At 40.1% G+C, this 20,580-nt stretch overlaps 1 protein-coding gene across 8 annotated transcripts in view; it reads left to right on the forward strand.

Moving 5' to 3' along the window:
• The first annotated feature begins 1,560 nt into the window (after window positions 1-1,560).
• SH3BP2 (SH3 domain binding protein 2) overlaps window positions 1,561-20,580 on the forward strand; it is a 41,996-nt gene continuing 22,976 nt past the window's right edge. For 2 of the 8 annotated variants that reach the window (XM_072862557.1, XM_072862560.1), the window contains exons 1-5: window positions 1,561-1,773; window positions 3,154-3,271; window positions 4,906-5,042; window positions 7,317-7,383; window positions 7,494-7,548. In XM_072862557.1, the coding sequence (XP_072718658.1) occupies window positions 7,317-7,383; window positions 7,494-7,548 (122 nt within the window). In that variant the 5' untranslated portion in view covers window positions 1,561-1,773; window positions 3,154-3,271; window positions 4,906-5,042. Of the gene's footprint in view, window positions 1,774-2,139; window positions 2,332-3,153; window positions 3,272-4,905; window positions 5,043-7,316; window positions 7,384-7,493; window positions 7,549-10,422; window positions 10,592-20,580 lie in introns of those variants that run through there. The other 6 variants (XM_072862558.1, XM_072862559.1, XM_072862562.1 and 3 more) reach the window with 6 other exon arrangements.

Genomic DNA, 20,580 nt, shown 5'->3' on the forward strand with positions numbered 1-20,580 from the left:
GTGTCTGCTGTACTTAAAACACAGGGCTTCATTTCACAGACCAAGCACTCTCTCTATTCTATTCAGAAGAGAGATTCTCTTCGCTACTTCATACTACAAATTTCTGTGAATGACAAAGAAAAATACTAATAAATGGCATTCACAGGAAATATCACACCACATTATTTTCTGACCACAGAAACTATTCTAATACTATTGTAAAGGTTAAAGGCTTTAAAACTAAAGTAAAGTCTTAGCTGAGTAATCACTAAAGGAATCTGCTGCTTTTTTTCAAATAAATCTACAGAATTATGCAAAGATCAATGTTTTGGGTATATTGGTTTATTAAGTGCTCTTTTTCAGTTACGTTCTTGTTACAAAAGTAAATGGAGTTAAAACTGACCACTTTGTACCTCTCAGAGCAGTACTCCCACAGTAGTAACACTACTTTGTATATCATTTTTACAAGACCAAAAAATGCATTCTAAGTTGCTGAGCATTTTTAAATAGCTTTTTGATAGTTTTTTTTATATTTTGCTTCTGTATGTTTTAAATGTCGTTTTGATTTTTCAATTTTCTGCTCATCTTATTGAAAAAAAAACCCACTTTTTTTTTTAAGTTAGAAAAATAAATCTGGGAAGTAATAAAAGGCAAATGGAGAAACAAAAACAAAAAGCCCAAGAGAATCCAAAATACTGCATGAAATTAAAGCATATCTTAAATTAACATTTAACACATGAGAAGTGAACTTCATCTTACCAAATTTTAAAAGTCACCTTTTAGAGCACTTAAAAAGTACCTTTCCAACTGTGTAACATCTCTTGGGGGTACAGGTAAGCTTCAGAACGACGGGGTCTAGCTACCATGGATATGAGGAAAACCTGGATAAAATGAGAGTTGAGTGCAGAGGCAACCCAGAGTCTCTGTGTGCAGCCAGTCTGGAGCCAGCATGGCTGGTGGGGCCCTAGGCTGTTTCGGACCCAGGCTAACTCTGCAGTGATCCTGGTAACAGAAGCAGGGCATCGAGGCACGCCAGCTACTTCATGGAGAGCCAGCCTGTGTCCACATGAGCCAGGCTGCAACTTACCGCTGAGCCTTCTGCAGACCTGAGCTGGCCATCCCCGCAGCCGGGCCATGCTGCTGCAGCCCAGCCAGACCTGAATCAGTGCCTCCACCTGCTTCCCGATAGGGACGGGACACTCGCAAATGATCCTCACCGTTTGCGGACATGTTACAACCTGCTTTCTCCCTGCCCCTGGTGTCTTCCAGGTAGGGACCTGTGGCAGACCCTGGTGTCAGTCAGATAAAACCCGATCCTACCAAGTCATGTCCTCCAGGGCTGCAACTTTTACTCCTGCATTTGACAGACCTGAGATTGTGGCCGCCACCAACAGGGCTGCTGAGGGTTTTCAGCACACACAGCCCTGACAGAGGAGAGCGGTGGCCACGGCTTTTAAACCGGACCCTGGCAGAGCAAGGCAGCCGCTCAGGCACAAACGGCTGCTGCTCCGGCACGGCGTTGTACAGCCCAGCCCACTCCCCGCCCCGCCCAGCCCAGCCCAGCCCTGCCCTCCCCTCCCCCGGCGGCCTCCACCCCACGGCAGGCCGAGGAGGGACGGCGCGGCCCTGGCTGCCGGCAGCTCGCACTGGCGGAGGAAGGCGGGCCCGTCCCGGCAGGTGAAGGAAGGGGCGGGCGTTGGGCGCGGCGACCGCTACGAGGCCGGTCTGTGGAACGGGGATGAGTGGCCGGCGCGGCGGCTGCCGCCCGCGGAGCTGAGCCAACCTGCGGCTGAGGTAAGCGCCCTCTCCTCACGGCGCTCTCCTGGCGGGATCAGGAGGAGGCGGAGGTGTTCCCGCCCCGCGCCCCCCCCCAGCCACCGCCACCCGCTCCACGCGCGCCCTCTCCAACGGTCCGGACGCGAGCCGCCCGCTCCCTCACACGGCCCCGCGCGCGTCCCTTTCCCCCCTCACGGCCCCGCGCGCCTCCTTCGCACCGGCCACGCGCGGGGCGCCCGTGGGGGGGACGGGGGCAGGAAGGGGCCTCGCGCGTGTCCACGTCTCCTTTCCCCCCTCCCGCCGCTTCGTTGCCTCAGCGCCGTGCCGAGGGGCGCCGGGAAACTCGTCGGGTGAGTCACCGGGAGCCTCGAGAAACGCCGCTGCCGCCCGCCGGAGAGCCCTCGAGCCGGGCGTGAGGGCGTGCGGCCTCGCGGGGGAAAGGTGAGGGGCTGGGCGGACCCTGGAGCTGCCGCCTGGCGTTGAGGCGCTCCGAAGCGGCCGGTTTCCCTCGTGAGGACTTTGGAAGCTTCCCCGGCCTTGGTCTGCGTCCCTCGGCAGCTGCGCACCTCTGGGAATGTAGGTGATTCTCACCGCGGCTGTGGGGAAGGTGTGGTTCCTGCTGCTGTGAGGGAAACAGTGGGAAGACTCCTCGTGTCTCCCCGTCCCATGTGTTGACGCCTTCAGTTCAGTGCCGCTTTGGTTGCCTGCAGGTGGAAGGTGGGACAGAGTCAGTTTGGCAGTGTGAGTCTGCCTGTATGAGGAGGAAAGGCTCTTCAGGGGAAAAAAAAAGTGTAGGTGCTTCCCTTCAGGAAGGAAAAGATGAAAGAGCTGTACTGTTTCCCTGCTTATGCTGAGCTGTGGCTTTGGTTTTGAGTTGTGAGCATCAGGAGTAATTTCCTAGCACATTTCCAGTGATAATATAAATATATGTCAAAGGATGAGGCAAGACTTTTTAGAGATGAAATATAGAGTACAAAGGCATTTTTGACCGCATTTCCTCTAGTTATCATCTTCTTCAAGCCCCTTCAATCTTGGAAGCCCCCTCATTTATTTGGGTCATGCTGTCACTTCTGTCTAGGTTTGAAGTTCCCATTCATCTACAGGTGTAGGCTCTGTGCAAACTGTGTAAATGTACTTCTCTTATTGGTAGAGAGCAAGGACACCTGGCATGGGTTTATTTAATTTGCCAGCTTTTATCCCACAAGTGCCCAGTGCAAATTGGTAGCAACTTTAAGGATACTGATATCCAGAATGAGTTGAGAAGGTGGATAAATGTTTCACCTCCTACCATTCTGTCTGTTAAGACCTCTTTTCTGTGGGTCTTGATGATGCTAGCAAAGAACAGGTCAGTAGTGAGACTGAACTGCCCTTATACCTTGTCTAACTTTATCATTACAGATTAAGTAGTGTTGCTAAGCTGGTGTCAAAGAGCCTTTCCTGCTGATGTATGCACTCTGGCTGGTCTGTGCACGGGCTGGACTTGAGTTTCCTGTGTGAGATTAGTTGCATTAAACTGGTATGTTTCCTACTGTGAAAAGCAAATTTCTAATTTCACTCTGTTCTTAGTGTTAGTGTCTTAGGGGTATGAAACAAATTCAGATCTGAATAATTATACACCTCTTCTGTTTATTTTTAGTTGTACAGGAAATGTAGAGCTGGAGCCTCTGCAGTTTATTTCATTCATGTACCTCTTTTGTGCCACAGACAAAAGTAGAATTAACTTGCTGTTTTTCTTTTAGGCTTAACACGTGTTTCTTTCCCTTCCTGTTACTGTATTTTGGAGCCATCTTGCTGTTGCAAGAGAGCTGATTAATAGATACCCCTTGCCAATATTCCATTACTGAGGAGTCAGTACTGGGTCAGCTTAGCGGTGGGTTAAATGCTGTTTCCTGTTTGTAATTTTTTTGTTTTAAAATCTCCCAGCTTTCCATAAACTTCTCCACAAAGCATGACAAACTTCATGCTAAAATGTCAAGAAAATGAAGAGCTTTTTTTTAAGTTATAAAGGAGGGAAATACAGAGACGCCAGTTCTGCAAAAGGCTTAAAGTTTTCAAACCAGTAAGAATGAATACACCAAGATAAATTCCTGCAGGCACCTGAGGCAGGACTGTCTGAGAATTCCTGTGCTTGAGGCCAATCTGATCAGTTGACTGTGAATCTGTAAGCTCCTACAGGCACATGAACCCCCTGTACTTCTAAGACCAGACTTCCAATCTAATTTTGTTGTTAGGAAACTTAGTTAGCCTACAAAAAAAAAAAAAAACCCCACAGAGGGCGTGAAAAGTCTTCTCCTTCGATTTCTTACTTAAGTGGACATGGAGCAGTCTCTGTTGATAGAAAAATAAACATGGCAGCCACTTTGGTAACAAAGACTAAGTAGAAATGGAAATGCATTAAGAACTGTGTTAACTTACTCTTTACAACCCTGAAACACAAATACGGATGACCAAAAGGCACATATATATTTGTCATTTTACCTGTAGGAAAAGCGCTTTTGATGATACCCAAAACCTGGCAGTTACATTGTTTGCTCTTCGCCCTGTAGCCCTTAAATTCTTAGTACATTTATTGCTATGCATTACAATGCAGTAAGATTGCAGTATTAGAGGGCTATGAGTTTTAACTTGACAACATTAACTTAGTGTTGGTATACCTTCTAGTCTGTTTGGCATGAGATGTTAGGCAATGGGTAACTTATGCTTTCGTCAGATTATCCAGCAGTTTCGTAAATTGTTTGGAATGTGCAGCCCTGCAAGTATTGTGTCAATTAATTGTTGCTGGCTTAAGCCCTGATCTCAAAAGTACTTGCAGATGTAAGTAACCCTATTATTTATAAAACTGTTAGTCTGTATTACTGCAGGATCAGGATCTTGGTGTACTTCTATTGGATCTTGCAGGAAAGTTCATACAAGCTCAGACTCTCAGCAGAATTGATGGATAGCTCTGGAAACAATGGTGAAGACTCATAACAGTTACCAGGGGACTTCCAGAGTAAATTGGTTTTGTTTAGATTTGAAAGTATTGGTTGATACAATGATTATTCCACAATGCCTTTTGCTTCCTGATGGGGATTTCTGAGGGAGGAGAGAAAACAACCTCCTAGATGGCTACTTTTGTGTAGCTAAGCATACTTTTGGCCTTTCTTTAAGGTAAACTTATTCCATGAAGTCATTTCCTGATGACATTGCTTCACATTTGCTCTTGAACCTGTACTGTAGAGGAACAAACAGTGTCTGGAGAGGAGCTGGGAGTCTGGAAATCAGAGGGATTTAAGGCAGCCTCAAAGGTAATCTGAGCGACACAATACATTTCTATAAATAGGATACTAAATGGAATGTGTATTTTTTATACTATTATCACATGTATGTATGTCACTGTCTATTCCTCTAATATTTATGGACCATTGCTAACTCTCTTGTTAATCAACACCTCTTCTACTCATCTTGTGCTAGAATGTCTAGACAAGTTGTGCCTTTTGCGATGTGTTGAGGAAACAATTGAAGGCACTGAAGTTTTGATCAGTATAACTACACTGGGTTTCGTAAACTTTAAGGAATTATTTATCATGCTATATATTACAAGCATGTGTAGCATCAGATTGCTTGCTTAAGATGGATGACTAGACTAGAGCATATAACAATTCTCGGTACACTATGCTTTTTAAGAGCAATATGCTGTCTCCACAGTGTTTCTCCAAGACCTGTTTGAAGGTTTTTTTCAATCTTGCCTCTTCTCCATAAACTCCTATGTTGAATTTCTTATTCCTTTATTAAAAAGCGAGAGTCTTGAATTTAATTTAACACATGCAGGAATCTGAAAACTATTTTTCCCGAGGTAAGAGATGAATTATAAACAGGGCAATAGTTAGGGGAGAATGCAGAGACATGACTTCCTATGGAAACAAACCTAAATGTTGTTCTCCCCCTATCCTAGCATACCAGCATAACTGAAATAATCTTGTTTGTTTTGCTTGCATGCCAGCTCATTCCCAGTAATGACCAAGTTCTTATCTCTTCCAAGGTGTTGTTATTGCAGTGGTTACGTATATCTGAATAACTTTGGCAGAAGGATATTTAAAGATGATGTACAGTGCAGAGAAGGAATTACAATCATTCAGGAGTCACACCTTGGCAATACTTATGTCTTCAGCTCCTGCAAACTTTGTTTTTAGGAGCAGAGAAGAGAATAGCTTGCATGCCAGTTGTAAGGATTCCTGTTATGTCTTCCTGCCACAGTCACAGGCTGGTTTAACCAGACTAATTCAGCTACCTAATCTGTAGCTAGGGCTCTCTCTAAAGTAGTTCTGGCAAATCTTAGCTTCATGGAAAGTGGACATTCTGGATCCATCTCCCATAACGGTTGTAAAGAGCTGAGCTAGATAGCTGGTGTGAAATAAGCAAGTCTTTGGCCAAGTTTAGGAATAGCTGCTTGCTGAATTGTGTTGCTGGATTAATCTTCGTGTCCGTGGTTGCCCAGAGGTAGGGAAAGCAGACCTTTGCTTCCTTACAATCTTATTTTTCCAGAAAGGCCACAGGTAAAACTCCAGGAAGGCTAGGGAACTCCTGTTTTCATCCTCTTCATGTTTGAAAATTCTCACTGTTCAACTGGTTATGGTTAAAGCTTTCTGGATTTTTATTACTTCCACTAAGTTATAATGTTGACTGACAAACTGTACATGATTAATCATGTATGATCAGGATCACTTCTGTCCTAATGGAACAGTAGGTACATTTGAACCATTAGGTCTGTTCTGTCTTCCAGGGAATGCATATGTCTTTAATTCCCACCCTGCCCCGCTCTTTTAGTGTTAATTTATCAAAGGAGGAACTTCCCAATTCAAGCTAGCTTTGTATCCTTACATTTTTAAAAGGTAAACACTTTTTCCATAGTTAAATGCAACCACTCTACTGTAACTTATAAAAACATGAGATTTGTTTTTGTCATTGTAGACTATTTCCTTGGATATGTTAGGGCAGGAAGACAGGAGTTTTGGGTTCTGTTCTTTATAGTATGATGACTCACTCTAATTTAGGTAGGTGGTGATATTGTGTATTGTAGTGTGTGAGCACTTAGGCATGACTGTGGTAATTCCTGATAATTCCAAATGGATTTAGGTGCTTATGGAGGCTTTTACAGCATGGAAATGGCTTTCACCCTTTCACAGAACATTTAGAAAACTTAATACCTGCACATAGATTTGAGATTGCTTTACAAAAACTTTAGAGTGGTCCATGTAAACAGATTATGATTGCTGTTGCTTAATGTAGTAGACATTGCAACTAAACTTTGTTTACATGTACAACATCATGTCCTCTTGACCCATGCATGCACAAAGGACTTGCATATATCGCTGTGAAACACTTCATTGATATTCTTGATTGTTTCAGTGCAGGGAATATATGACAACCCCTAAATAGGAAAGTTACCAAACATATTTAACCAAGGCTTTTATTCATTATCCCTTCAGCTTTGCCATAAATGAAGAGTACTAGGAGAAACTTGGATTTATGTCTTCAATCATGAACTCACCTTTAAAGGCTCTTCAAATCTTTCATTCCAGATGGTTTCCTCAAAATACGAAAATGGAATTTCCATCGGAACTCATATGAGAGCAACAACTGAGCGAAGTATCAGCCTTAATAATTTTTTTTAAAATCTGGTGGCCATGCGGAGTAATACTTAACTTTTATGGGAGCACCAAAAACCTGAAATTTTAGAATTCTTTTATTTTTGTCAGGAACGCCGCACAAATACGCAAAGGTCATGAATGAGGTCCCTAAGAAGAGGAAGTTGTATGTATTTCAAGCAAGCATTTATTATTAACTTTCTTTCAGGGTGCCTGTATTGTATGTTTTAAGCTTTTCCTCCAATTAGAAGACTAACACGCTGTTTTAAAACCCCAGAAAGTAAAATCCCTCAGCATAGTAGCTGGAGCCTTAAAAGAAGCAAGATTCAAATTTAGTAGTTGGCAACATTCAGTACTACTCAAATACAATAAACAAGGATGCCTTTCCAAGGCTCTGGATGCTTTTGCAGAGTTGACAGTTCATCAGGCTGTTTCAGTTTTCAGAGTTTGAATTCAGCTATGAGTTTCTGTATAGCTAGAGCACCATTTTTGCCCAGTAAAGGAGATAACTGTTTCACGGACTGGAGCAGCTGCCTTTTTTCACATGGGTTGAGACTCACTATGTCAGGGTGTAGTCATCCTTTCTTTAGTGTGATTTGTTTGTTCACTTTCTCTGCCCCTCTTCCGCCTATCCAATAACTGTATTGCTGTCTTTTTACTGGTTTTGGTGTACAGTCAGAGATGCCACATCAGAGAGTTGTAACAGTCTGTGGCCTGAGTCTTCAGGCAGAGATGGGTTTTTTGTTTTTCTCCTTTCCTTGTCAAAATTGATGGCATGACAGAAAGACTGGAGGTGGATCAACTATTTATCTTAACAATTATTTTTAACTGTGCTGTGCAGCAATACCACAATATGCTGTTTGCAAATATAGAGCAGTACCGCAATAATGCTAGAATTCAGGCACTGTATCAGTTTCAGTATAGTTTCAGTGAGTTTAAAAAAGGACACCCCACACTGACTGACTAGTGCTTCTAGACAGTGGCTGCTCGCACCTAGAGCAGAGTAGGAGTAGCAATATGTAGACCAGAAATTTACTAAAGGACCCATTTCTTAGTGTTGGGTATTAGTATTCTATGTTACAGTTCATCTCCTGTCTTACAGCTAGTTTGTAAATTTCCAGCACCCTGACTTAACACTGCTTACCAAGTTCCAGTTAAGTGATTAGTCCCAACTTGCTGTAGAAAAACAACCTGCATTTTGGGGTTTGAATTATTTTCCTCATTCTTGCTTCTGGCAGTACTTGGAAAGAAAAGGCTGGGAGAGTCCAATGGCACCAGTGTGCATGTCTGGAACTGTTGCTACCTCAGAGATCTTTGTTTGTCTAAGTGTTGACTAGAGGGAGTGCTGATGGGAAGGAAGTGTGCTGCAAGACTCATCATGAAAGGTGATTTACGCATCATAGAGAAATGACTAAAAGCAAAAGATTTCTCATGAGTTTGAAGCATATCCAAATAATCAAGAGAAGAGAGAATAGCAGAAAGTAGGAAGATTTAGGATTCCTAGGTTTAGTACTTGTATGGTCAACAAAATAAATAAAAAGTACTAGGTGATGGAAATGTAGTCTGCATGTATGAGGTTTCCCTCTGTTAGAAGAATGTGAATTTAGATTGGGCTTCAGTGACCCGAACTCCATTGTTATCGAGTGTAAATGTACTTCTCATTGTTCACGTTAGCCAGTCTGGAACTGCGTGCTGAACTGCATCTTCTGCTGTTATTCTGCTTTAACAAATGGAAATAAAGTCAGGTCTAGTTTAGCTGGCAGTCTTCCTATTTAGATGAACCATGAACTTGTGCTGTGCAATTTAATAATTAATCCTTAAACAAAAGGAAGACTTAATTCTAAATGTTCTTAAATTGAGATTACTTTAAATAACTCCAGCTTAATCTTGTATCAGCATTGAGCTTTTCATTTAAAGATATGCAAAATAAAAAGCAAGAACCCTTGGAGGAGGGAAATCTTACTTAACACGTCATGTTCCACTTTCATGTTCAGTTCTTCTCCAGACAAATCAGCTTCCTACTCTCCAGGAGAGCTTTACTCTGCTGAAATCAGTCACTGAGATGTCTTTATCTTTATTTACGCAGCACTTCAGGGTAGCATCTCAGATCCTGAAACAGATTCTAGTGAGTGTAAAAGCTTGTGTTACTTGATTTCATTTTTCATGTAATGACTGCTTAGTAACAAAAAAGGAAGAAGAGAGGCAGAAGTAGATAATGCTGTGAATACCTCAGTCTTGTCTGGTAAAATATGGCTTGTAAGACCAAAAAAAAAAAAAAGTGGTTTGGTAGGAAGCTTTGTTTCCCTGTTCTATTTTTAACTTAAGCTACTATAGTGATAGACATTAATCATCATTCTGGAAACAGTCATTTTTATAAATATTTGCATATTTTCCTATTAAATAAATAGTAGTCTGTTGAGGTGGGGGAAAAAACTCATTTTGAGTTTAAAAGTCTCATGAACTATGATTTTTGGGGTTATACCCTGTTGAACCTATAGAAGTAGAAACTAGATTTGACCTGCGATTTCCTTTCAGTGTCTGCATGTAAATCTTATTCCAAGTTAAAATCTCTTTGAAATGGTCCTTCATCTCATGCTTTATTAGCTCTCGTACATTATTTTACAAGACTTACCGTACTTCTTAACATTCTGACACGAGCGAGGGACAATCTCTCTATTGGTGTATTTGTAAAACTTGTTAAAACTCTTCTATATGGTAAAAAGTTTTAGTTTAAATGTCATATCTTTACAAATTTCACCTCGAAGTCTACCTAGTTCCCCTTCATTTCAGCAGAAGTTGCTTGCATGCATCTAAGTGCTGACGTTGGCATTCAAACCAGAATGTAGTTACCTTTGGGAGCTAGTTCCTGCAACCAAGCAGCAGAGGCTTAAATTATTGGTCTCTAATCTTGTGATTACTAAAAAGAGTAAATCATTACCTTGATGTTGCTTAACAGTAATTCTGTTACAACATGTCACGTAATTGTTTGTTTCTCCTAGACCAAGCTGGAACTCTGAAGAGACCAAGTTCCAATGTATTACAATTGCAAGACAGTTATTTCCTCCAAGTGAGAGCATTTCTTACCTCAGAGCACTGTGATATGATCCTATTGCAGAGATGGCATACATTGTTACTGAACATTGTTCTTTCATTACGTATGCTCCTAAACCTTTTACACAAATTTAGCAATTGCACTGTTTTGACCAAAGGTATGTACTGAAGTCAGCTTCTGGTATTTCCTTCTACTAATAAAACTGTACACTTTAGATACATAGGCTTGTGTAAGAGCTAGTCATCTTCCTTTTTCTTGTTTTCTCTACTTTCCTGTATTCCTGGGGGGATTAGCATTTTTTTTCTACTTTATGTCCTGATAAAAATGTAGAGAAAAATTTAGCACAAAGAAACCGGGACTGTGAGCCTACAGGTCCTATTGACAGATGAAAGGCTTATAGTTAGCTAATGCAAAACTGACCTGATCTGTAAGCTTGGCTAATCAAAATGAGGCACTTCAAGCTATGTTCGGGCAAAAGTGTGACCTGACTTGCACAGCTGCTGAGCATCTGCAGCTGTTAATTGCCTTTAATCAGTCAGGCTTAAACATTCAAGCTTTCCACTGTAATTTTTCAGTCAGTTAATCAGACTCCACTACCATGCCAGGTAGGTATGTTTTCAAAGCACTGTGCAGTTTTAAGTGAGTGGAGTGGGATTTGTGTATACAGACTTCTGTACACGTTGCATGGAGAAATATGCTTTCTGCTGTCAAGGTTGGCATACCACCTGTAGGAGCATGGGACAATCAATCCTGTGCAGTCTCCGTTGTTTGGTGTCTAGGGGAGAGTACTTACCTTTGACTTCTAACTGGAGACTTGCATTAGGACCGTAAATAAGTGAATATACTCAACAGAACACCAACCAGAAAGGGATTTCTGAGAAGACAAAATACCCATTACAGCAGGCGCAAATGAGTCTTGGTATAAGATTAGTAGTTCTCTTCCCCCTAAAGAGCTGGAAGTAGAAAACTACCTTGAAGAATACTAATGGGATTATATACAACAGAATTGTGATCCTGGATATAGGAGAAGCCAAACAAATAATAAGATGATGCGTAGTCTGGCCCAAATTTATTCCAGTCCCACCATTAATAAGCTTGTGTTGGGTACTCTTACTCAGGAGTAAATTAAGCATGGCAGACTGCTGGAATTATGCTAGCTAAATACCTGATGTGTGACTGTGCAGTGGAGGAGGGAGGGAAATTTGTAAGGGAAAGAGGAATATTTTAAATGTACTTTTCATGTTTAAACTAGGAGAACAGAGTTAGATAGCCTAACTATTCTCTAGCCACTTAAAGGAAATTACTGTATTTGTGGGAAGCTGTTATGGGAAGAACTCGCAGTGAAATTCTTTTTTCCCTGTGAACTCAAAGCCTCAGTGAGTCATTTCGCTCCATTCTGCCCCCTCCCCCCCCAAAAAAAAAAAGCCCTTCTTTCTGTCCCTGGGCAAATATCACAGCTGTTGTGAAAATGGTTGTAGTTCAGAAAACAACTGATCTGAGTGTCTGAAGAGGCAAATCGAAGCATTATCAGAGGAATGTGCGAATTTGCTGAGTCTCACATCTTTTGCTTTGAGGTGCAGATAACCTTTCTAATAATGATGGAAACAATGCTGATAAGTTGGAACACCATACTTCCAGAAGTACACAGTACTAAATGATATCAAAGTGATTAAGTCCAGAAACTATCTGTCATATTGGCACTATGCCCACTGTACCTCTGCTGCCAGACTGTTTCTCCACAGCTGCATGGCATCCCTCCTCCCGCAGCAGAGAGCAGTTGTGTTTTTCCTCCTCCCTGCTGGCTGGCAGCTCTTCTGCTTAGCAGAGCTGGCTGATGCTGTGGCTCATTGGTCCTAGAGGAATTAGAAGACTGCCAGGGGTAGAAGGATATCTTAGTGGAAGAGAAGGGTGTCACAGTGCTGCTGATGCCACCTGTGTGCTTGCACTGTGGGATTCAGCTCCCCAGCAAAATTGGGTTGGCAGGTGGCAAGGGATCAGTGACAACTCTGTTAATTACTAAAGACGTACTAACCTCTGGTCTAATGGGCTGCAACAGTATCATCCTACTTAATAATTACTTAGTAGCAGGAAGCTCCCTGCTGGACTGTTGAACTGGGAGCTAGGTCTCTTCTTCCAGAGTTGGGAGATCTTACTCCAAGGAATGTGGCATTTGGTTGACAGGCTTTGTTTACTGAGAGAGCGCTGGTTTTTTTGTTTACTGAGAGAGGAGAAGGGATTTGCAGCAGTGTCTTTGCTATGAAATGTGGCAAATGGAAGTCTTTTTGCTTGAAACTTTTCATTTGGCAACTTTATACAATTCCTTTCCATCCTGGAGTGTTATTTTCCATTTTAGATAGCAAGGAGCAACTTAATTATATGAGTGGATCTATGCCTATGCCATTTCTACCATTCTGATCAACATGCTAAGTCATTTGGCTGCCACATGTTACTCATTCTCTGTTATTTTTATAGCCCTAAGGAGATGATGAAAAGTGCATGGTCTAGTGGTCTGGTAGGATTTTGCTCTAAATGCAGTTGCTGGTCTGTGTTAACTGAGAAGGTATGTGGAAGAAATGCACCTCACACATGAATTGGGAGTTGTGAAGTGTGATTCTTACCTTCTTATGGAAACAAGAGTTGTGAGAAAGCTCTGTCTCCCACGCAGTCTTTACCAGTTGCAGTAGTGGTGTTGGCCAGTTTTCCTTTCCTTTTTTTTAGTTTCTTACTGTTGGGTTTTTAGGATTTTGAGCAGCTCACAGGTAAAGACCAAATATTAACTTGGCTTGATACTCATGCATGAGTCCACATAAAAAGCAAATACAAACATGATGTGTTCCTAATAGTCCTGTGCTAAGAAGAAGATAAACTATATCACTATTCACTATTTAACCCTCGTGTCCTAAGGTCTGATGGTGTTGTTGCGTATTTCAGCAACATCACCTAGAAAAAGAAGAGGGAGCTTGTTGTAGAATGAAAAGGATTGAGGATGGTGTTCTGTAGAATAGCCAAAATATCAAAAGGTATGGTGAGGCTTGGAGAATAGATTCCTTGTGATTTCTAACTAACAGTTGCATCTCCAACGAAGTGGAATGAAAAATGATAGAGAAAAACAATATAGCATTCCAAACCAGCAAAAAAATCGAGCTTCAAGATTTCAAGGTATACAGTACATAGCAAGAACTCTCTCAAAAGTGATTGTGTATAACTTAGTCTTAATACTTTCTAGTATTCTCTCTATCCTTTCTGACTTAAGGCTTATTTTGTCACATTCAGTTAAACTGTAACTCTTGAAGTCCTTGCACTGGTTATTTTCGATTGTATCATGCCAGCTGCTGGTTCTCTGGTAGATTGCACAGGAGAGGAAGTGGTAGTGGAGCAATGTAAGTGAAGCACAATGATTTTCTTGTTACTTTCCTGTTGCCCATTTGAAAAAACCAAAGTTTTTACTAACTGTTATTACAATTATAAATGTCTTAGCTGGACTTAAAAGGTAGACAAGTCTTATTATGTCTTGTGAACAATTTGACTTTTTTTTAAAATAGGTCAACTGAAGATTATTGAATCTGTAAGTTAATGCTTTTGCTACTTTTATTTTTTTTTTTGTGGAGAGAATCCACATGATATCTTTGGAAGAGGAACAACTACTTCTCTGATATCTTAATACTTGTTCTTGCTTAGATGCAAGTAAAAATGGATGTACTTGTTTGTACAGTTAGAAAAATTTGGCACCATGTTATAGCTGGAGTAATCTAACCACTATCTGTTATGGTTCTTCCAAGAAAAACAAAATAGCCATAAATGAAAGACTAGCATCATTAATCAAAACTGTAGTATTATGCTACTTTTATGTTAAAGGTGGTTCTTTCCAAAGAATAGATTTTATTCATACATATCCACATGTTATGCTACATATATAAACACACACAGATGTAGATCGAATATAACCTGAATAACAGGAGGTGGAAAGAGTCTGCAGTTTTACCTAAAAGAAGGTATTTGCCAGGATGTGCCTTTGATAACCGAAACAATGCTTTTGTTTCTGTGGTATGAGAAGACCTTTGCTGAATAATCAGACTGCTTGTAATTTTCCTTTTTTTAAAGTGATTCTTTGGAGCAAAAATCCTGCTTAATCTATGAGTGTTGTATCTCCATTGGTTTATCACATAAACTGTATGTGCTTTTGTGATTATATCAAAACCTTTGCTGACGTGTGATGATGCTAAATTTAGAAATATTTTATAAAATTCTGTAGACAAAATTTTTTTCAAGTATGTAATGAGGTAATTTTAGTTTGAAGCATTGGGACTGTTAAGTTTTGATCTGCTGGAGATGTACATGACAGAAATTGAAAATTAACTCCATTATAACCTGGGAAATGTCTTTCATTAAAATAGTGGCTTACTAGTTAACATTAAATGACTAGAATGCATGAGAGATTGTCTGATATTTTCTGGAGGAAGGGGAGGCTTTTTGGACAGACTCTAATGCACTTCTAACACCTAGCACACCTCTAAAGCCGAGAGTTCTTTTTATGGCTGTAGATATAAACATGTGTTTGTAATGCATGTCTATGCTTTGAGATAGTTAATAAGCGCAGTTTTTTAGAGGATGTTAAGTGTATCAGTCAGTAGGGTTTCAAATGCTATATAAAATGTCACAAATACCATTAAATATTTTAAAAGTGTGCAGAAATAGCACTTTCTTCCTTAAAGTTCAGCTTCTGTAGACCTTTTATCTTGTGGTGCCAGTCACACACAGCTAAATCAATGTATCTGTGATATGTATGATCTGTCATTTGGCTTGGGTCTGGGCGAACTGTTGTTGTACTTACTATACAAAGATGTCAGGTTTGATTACTTAGGCTGAAACAGGACTAATCCCATTGACCCAAATTCCTGAATTTCCTTTGTGCAAGTGAAGTCCAGCTTCAGCTCTTCATTGTGTACAACAAGTGACTCGTATTTAGAATGCCTTAAGAATATATAGGATGTGTATAGCAGGAAGATAATCTGTAAATATTGTAAAAGCTTCTGCTGGAAGCGTTATATGCTCCATATGTAAGAGTAAGCTTGAATTTTATGGAGTACCAAAACTTGGAAATGAAAGAATGCTGTACATACTTCTTGGAGATAATGGCTGTTGGTTCTAGGCAGTGCACAAAACAAACTTTTGGAGGTCATAAAGAAGAGTGCCCTTATATTGTAACCGGTTTGTGTCTGTAAGAAGTCTGGCTGCACTGTTTTGAAAGAGCTTTTAAAAAAACCCTTTTAAGAAAGAATGGTGCACAAAGGCAATGTATTCCTTGTAGCTCATCTTACCAAGAAGATTAGTAGGGTTGCTGGAGTTTATAACATATGCCATTTCTTTAAGAGCTGTAAAGATATGAATTTTATATGTATTTATGTATAGTGTGTGTAGTAAATAAAAGTAAGTTTTGGAGGTGAAAAGTCAATGAGGCCAGGAGTCAGCCAAATATTCTTTGGACCAGCTTTGATGTGACCATAGGAATGGAAAGAATGGACAATGCTATTAGATGTTTAAGAAAGGATTTGGAAAGAAGCAAGTTCTCTAAGATAGGATAGGTTAATGTGATGCCAATAAGCATCTTCAAATTAAAACGGGGGAGAGGGAGGGAAATAATCTAACTAGACTGTAGAGTGTATGTAAAAAAATTCCAGATTTCTGCTAGATTCAAACTGTGGCTGGAGTAAGTCCTTACATCTTAATTTAAAAAAGAAGAGTTGGTGGGAAGGAAATGGAAATATCTTTTAAAGTGAATGTTCCAGTTTACAGAATTTTTTTTTGAGCACTTGATGGGACACAGGAATGGCTGCATGGAGTCAGATCTGAGGAGAGCTTACAGAAGAGTGTAAGAACTGGGCAAAGATATAGAACATATTTCCATCCTAAGAATTTGCAGCTCAGGGGCTTGCTGGTGTCGTTCGAAGTGCCAGAGAGTGAGATCTTGGAGTCCGAGATTTCTGTATTCCCAGCTTCTCAGTCACTGTGCACTGAACTAGATGCATCACAGCAGTTTTCTTTGGGTGGTTTTTTTTTCCTCCTCTGAAATATTAATGTTCACCACTCTAGGAAGGGTTTTGATTTACATGTGTGGTACCACTAAATCCATTCCCATTATCTTTAGTCTTCTGAAGTCTATTTCCCAGTGTGAATGAGTTAACCATTATAAAGGCTTTTGTAAGAGTATATGTCTTGACTTTCAAGACAGGTCAGAAAAGGAGATGATTTGAAGAGAAGAGTTAAGTGATGTCAAGACCAGACAGAAGGCAAGGATCTAGAACTTGTATTTTTAGCTCCTCGCCTTTGGCCTATCTTACTGTCAGGTGTTTGTTACTCTTACAGTATGTTGTGGGGTTTTTGTACCTCTTGTGAAACCTTTCTGCAAACTTCGTTGGCACTATACCAGTAATATACTTCATTAGGCAAACTGTAATCTGTGTTGTAAAATAAGAATGTTGTTCATGAAGTATTATCATGAAGTACTTCACTTACGAAGTATTGCGTATGAATGTCTTCTGTACTTGAAAACAGACCTGCGTGAACTTGCTTTTGAATGCAACTCTGCAGCTTTGGAGGCGTAGGTCAATGTTGGGCTAATCCTTGCTGTTGGAGTTCATTTAAAAAAAGTTTAAGGGGAAATTTTTTTTTCCTTTTGGTCATACTTCTGAAGCAAGTAGTGGTTTCCATAAAAGAAATGATAATGTAAAATGGCACTGTCCAAATTGTCTTGTAGAAGAAGCCTATTGCATGTGATCATACATTTTTAGGGTTAAGTGATATGAAATGACTGTTCCCTCTCATGTCCTCCAAATTAAAATTGTTTGTTTACTGCAGTCTTTCTGGTGCAGCCTTGCAGTGTATGTTTGTTTTCATTTTAAAATCTTGACCTAAAATCCCAACTACGTGTGATCTGGTGGTTACAATTAAATTCAGCTTTTGTAGAAAGTAAGCATGATCTTGCAGAGATTCTTCTTTCCAGTGCATGTTAAAAAAAAAAAGAGTAGTATTTACCTAAGTGATGAAATATATGGTAGCCTTATATCCTGGTTATTGTAATCCATGCTCCTACCTGTTTCAGTCCTTTGATTTAGTGTTTTGGGTGGTTGGAGGTGGGAGTGGCAAAAATACTTATGCCTTACAACATCCTTTAGAGAAGTTTATATCGTGATTTAAAAGGGAACAGTCATTGGAATCGGAATAAAGAAACCTTGTTTCTGGTGCACCTACTTGCTTGCATGAGGCTTTGAGCACAAGGAGCTTCAAAGCTGTTGGAGGTGGGGACTGTCCATTAGCAATACAGCCCAGTTGGGCCTTCTAATTCTATAAATTACACTTGCATGGTTATTAGCTTATTTTGAGATTCTGGTTCCTAGTCAGAGTTTCCAAGTATGAGAAGAGCAAACTCTGAGATGCTTCACTGCATCACTACTTAAAAACCAGCACTATCTACTGTGTTGTACAGCAGAGAGTATAGAGCAAGTCTTTGCGGTTACACATTGCCTTAAAATTGTATCACATAGTTGCTTTACAAGCAAAATAAAAATAGGAAATATTTGTCTTGTTTTGTTCTCCCAGGATCTGACAGAAGTTGAACTTCCTCTTTGGTGCTGGCTGCAGCCATTTGCCTGCAGAGGAGTATTTTTTTAAACATAAGGTTACTGCAGTCCACCAGAAAAGGGACATGCAAGCTTGAAGGGCTCATGAATGACATGACCAAATGCTTCCTCTGAACCAGGGCTTGCTGAATTTCTTTAGTATTCAATTAGTAGCTTGTGTCCATGATAGAGTTTATAAATTTACTCATTGCAATTTTTTGCCGATATACATTCAAAAGGACTTTCTCTATAAGCTTTATGTGTTTTTGTTGTTTTTAATATATTGCTGCAGGAAAGTTTTAAAATTTTTTATATTCAGTAATTTTTCTGTTGACTTGCATATATACTCACATGAAATATTCTCTTCAACTGGCAACAGTAGTCTTGGACCTAAGTTTTGTTAGTCTTGTACAAGCACAGTATACAATGAACTGATGGATGTTGTATATCTTGCCAAAATGCTTTAGTATCAGAAATGGTAGAAAATGGTGAACATAAGTGTAGGCCTCTAAGGTGGTTTTTTCGCCTTCCTTCTTTTTTTCCCTTGGACTCTTGATGTTCTTCATATTGATATAAGTAAAATTCTAAGAAAACAGAAAAAATATTTCCGAACAACAGACTTAGCTTTATATGGCAAGACATCTGCTTGTACCTATTTGATATGCTTTATAATCAGTAATGGATATTTGACTCCCTCTCATAAATTTCTAAAAGCTTTTATTTAGGTGTTGCTTTTACTAGTGTTCAGTGGTCTGCCAGTTTAAATGCTTAAAGGTGTTTTGACATGTGTCGTGGTTTAACCCCAGCCAGCAACTAAGCCCCACACAGCCACTTGCTCGCTCCCCCCACAGTGGGATGGGGGAGAGAATCGGAAGAGTAGAAGTGAGAAAACTCATGGGTTGAGATAAAGACAGTTTAATAGGTAAAGCAAAAGCCACGCACACAAGCAAAGCAAGGAATTCACTCACTTCATCCCATGGGCAGGCAGGTGTTCAGCCATCTCCAGGAAAGCAGGGCTCCATCTTGCGTAACGGTTACTTGGGAAGACAAACGTCATCACTCTGAATGTCCCCCACTTCCTTCTTCTTCCCCAGCTTTATATACTAAGCATGATGCCATATGGTATGGAATAGCCCTTTGGGCAGTTGGGGTCAGCTGTCCCAGCTGTATCCCCCCCCAACTTCTTTTGCACCTGGCAGAGCATGGGAAGCTGAAAAGTCCTTGATTTAGTAGAAGCGCTACTTAGCAACAACTAAACCATCTCTGTATTATCAGCACTGTTTTCAGCACAAATCCAAAACATAGCCCCATACTAGCTACTGTGAAGAAAATTAATTCTACCCCAGCCAAAACCAGCACAATGTGTAAGCAGAAATTATTTTGTGGTCCAACAGTGCTTCCTAAATTATCAATTATGAGTACATTAGTGATAGAACTGTATGCAGTTCATCACAAACCAGCCTAGCAGTAAAATTGTTTTAACTGTAAAATCTTAGAATTGAAAACTTCTGTCAAGGAAATAAATAATTTGTGGGAACTCCCACTTTGAGTGTGTATGTGTATCTGGGGAAACTCCCTTTGCAGCTGTCTGCAGCACAACTGTCTGCAGAAATAGGACTTTGGCCATCATGTTTGTACTTCTGCTCAGTTACATGATTTTTTTTTTAACTATGGTCTAGTTTAAATTGTTCTATGAGCACTGATGAAACATATCAGTTAATCATAACCATAGCTACATTTACAATCTTTTTTATAAGGACCTTGTATATAGGTAACGGTTAAGAGGAACAAAAAACCTGTCCATCTGGTTTGAATAGTAAATGACAATGGAATCATGCCTTGATAATGTGTCTTTGAATTTATTTTAAAGAAACATGATAAGCAGCAAAAAAGTTTAAGAACTTGCTTTCTCTTTTAAGTGTTACTTATACCAAGTGTTACTGGTATGGTCTGACTGTCATAGGTTTTACACCCAGTTAATTCACTGGGTGAATGCTGCTATACAGTTTTGAGGGGCCTTTTGATTTAGTAGAAATCCCTTAAACTTATCTTGAAAAGCTACTCGTAATAACATTGCCAACATAGATAATTATGCTAGGATAGCTGTACTGATTTTAATTCAGTCCTTATTTACATCAGTGTGAAGTCTTAAGTTATTTTTCAAGCCTAGCTGATGAAAAGTAATCTGTTAAATGATAATGTTCTTATATTGAGAGTTTGCAGAAGGTTCTTCTCTGCAGAAGGCTCTTCTCTGCCAGCTGCACAGTGTAATTTGTTTTTTACAAGCTATGTGTATACCGCAAATACTTTGTGGCTCTACTTTGGTCTACAGATGTTTGAGCAATATATGACATTAACCATATCCCAAAATCAAAGTCCGTATATCAACTTCTAGGACTTGTGCCAAGCTGTTTGGTGAAACAACCAAGAAAAGTTACAACTTTTTTTTAAATTGATACGCTCTTTCTCTGAAATATGGCTTGCTTATTGCAGACCAGTGCTGTCTGGCTTATTTGAAGTTCCAAGCCAA

This window comes from Ciconia boyciana, chromosome 5 (assembly GCF_034638445.1).
Source record: "Ciconia boyciana chromosome 5, ASM3463844v1, whole genome shotgun sequence".
Taxonomy (NCBI): domain Eukaryota; kingdom Metazoa; phylum Chordata; class Aves; order Ciconiiformes; family Ciconiidae; genus Ciconia; species Ciconia boyciana.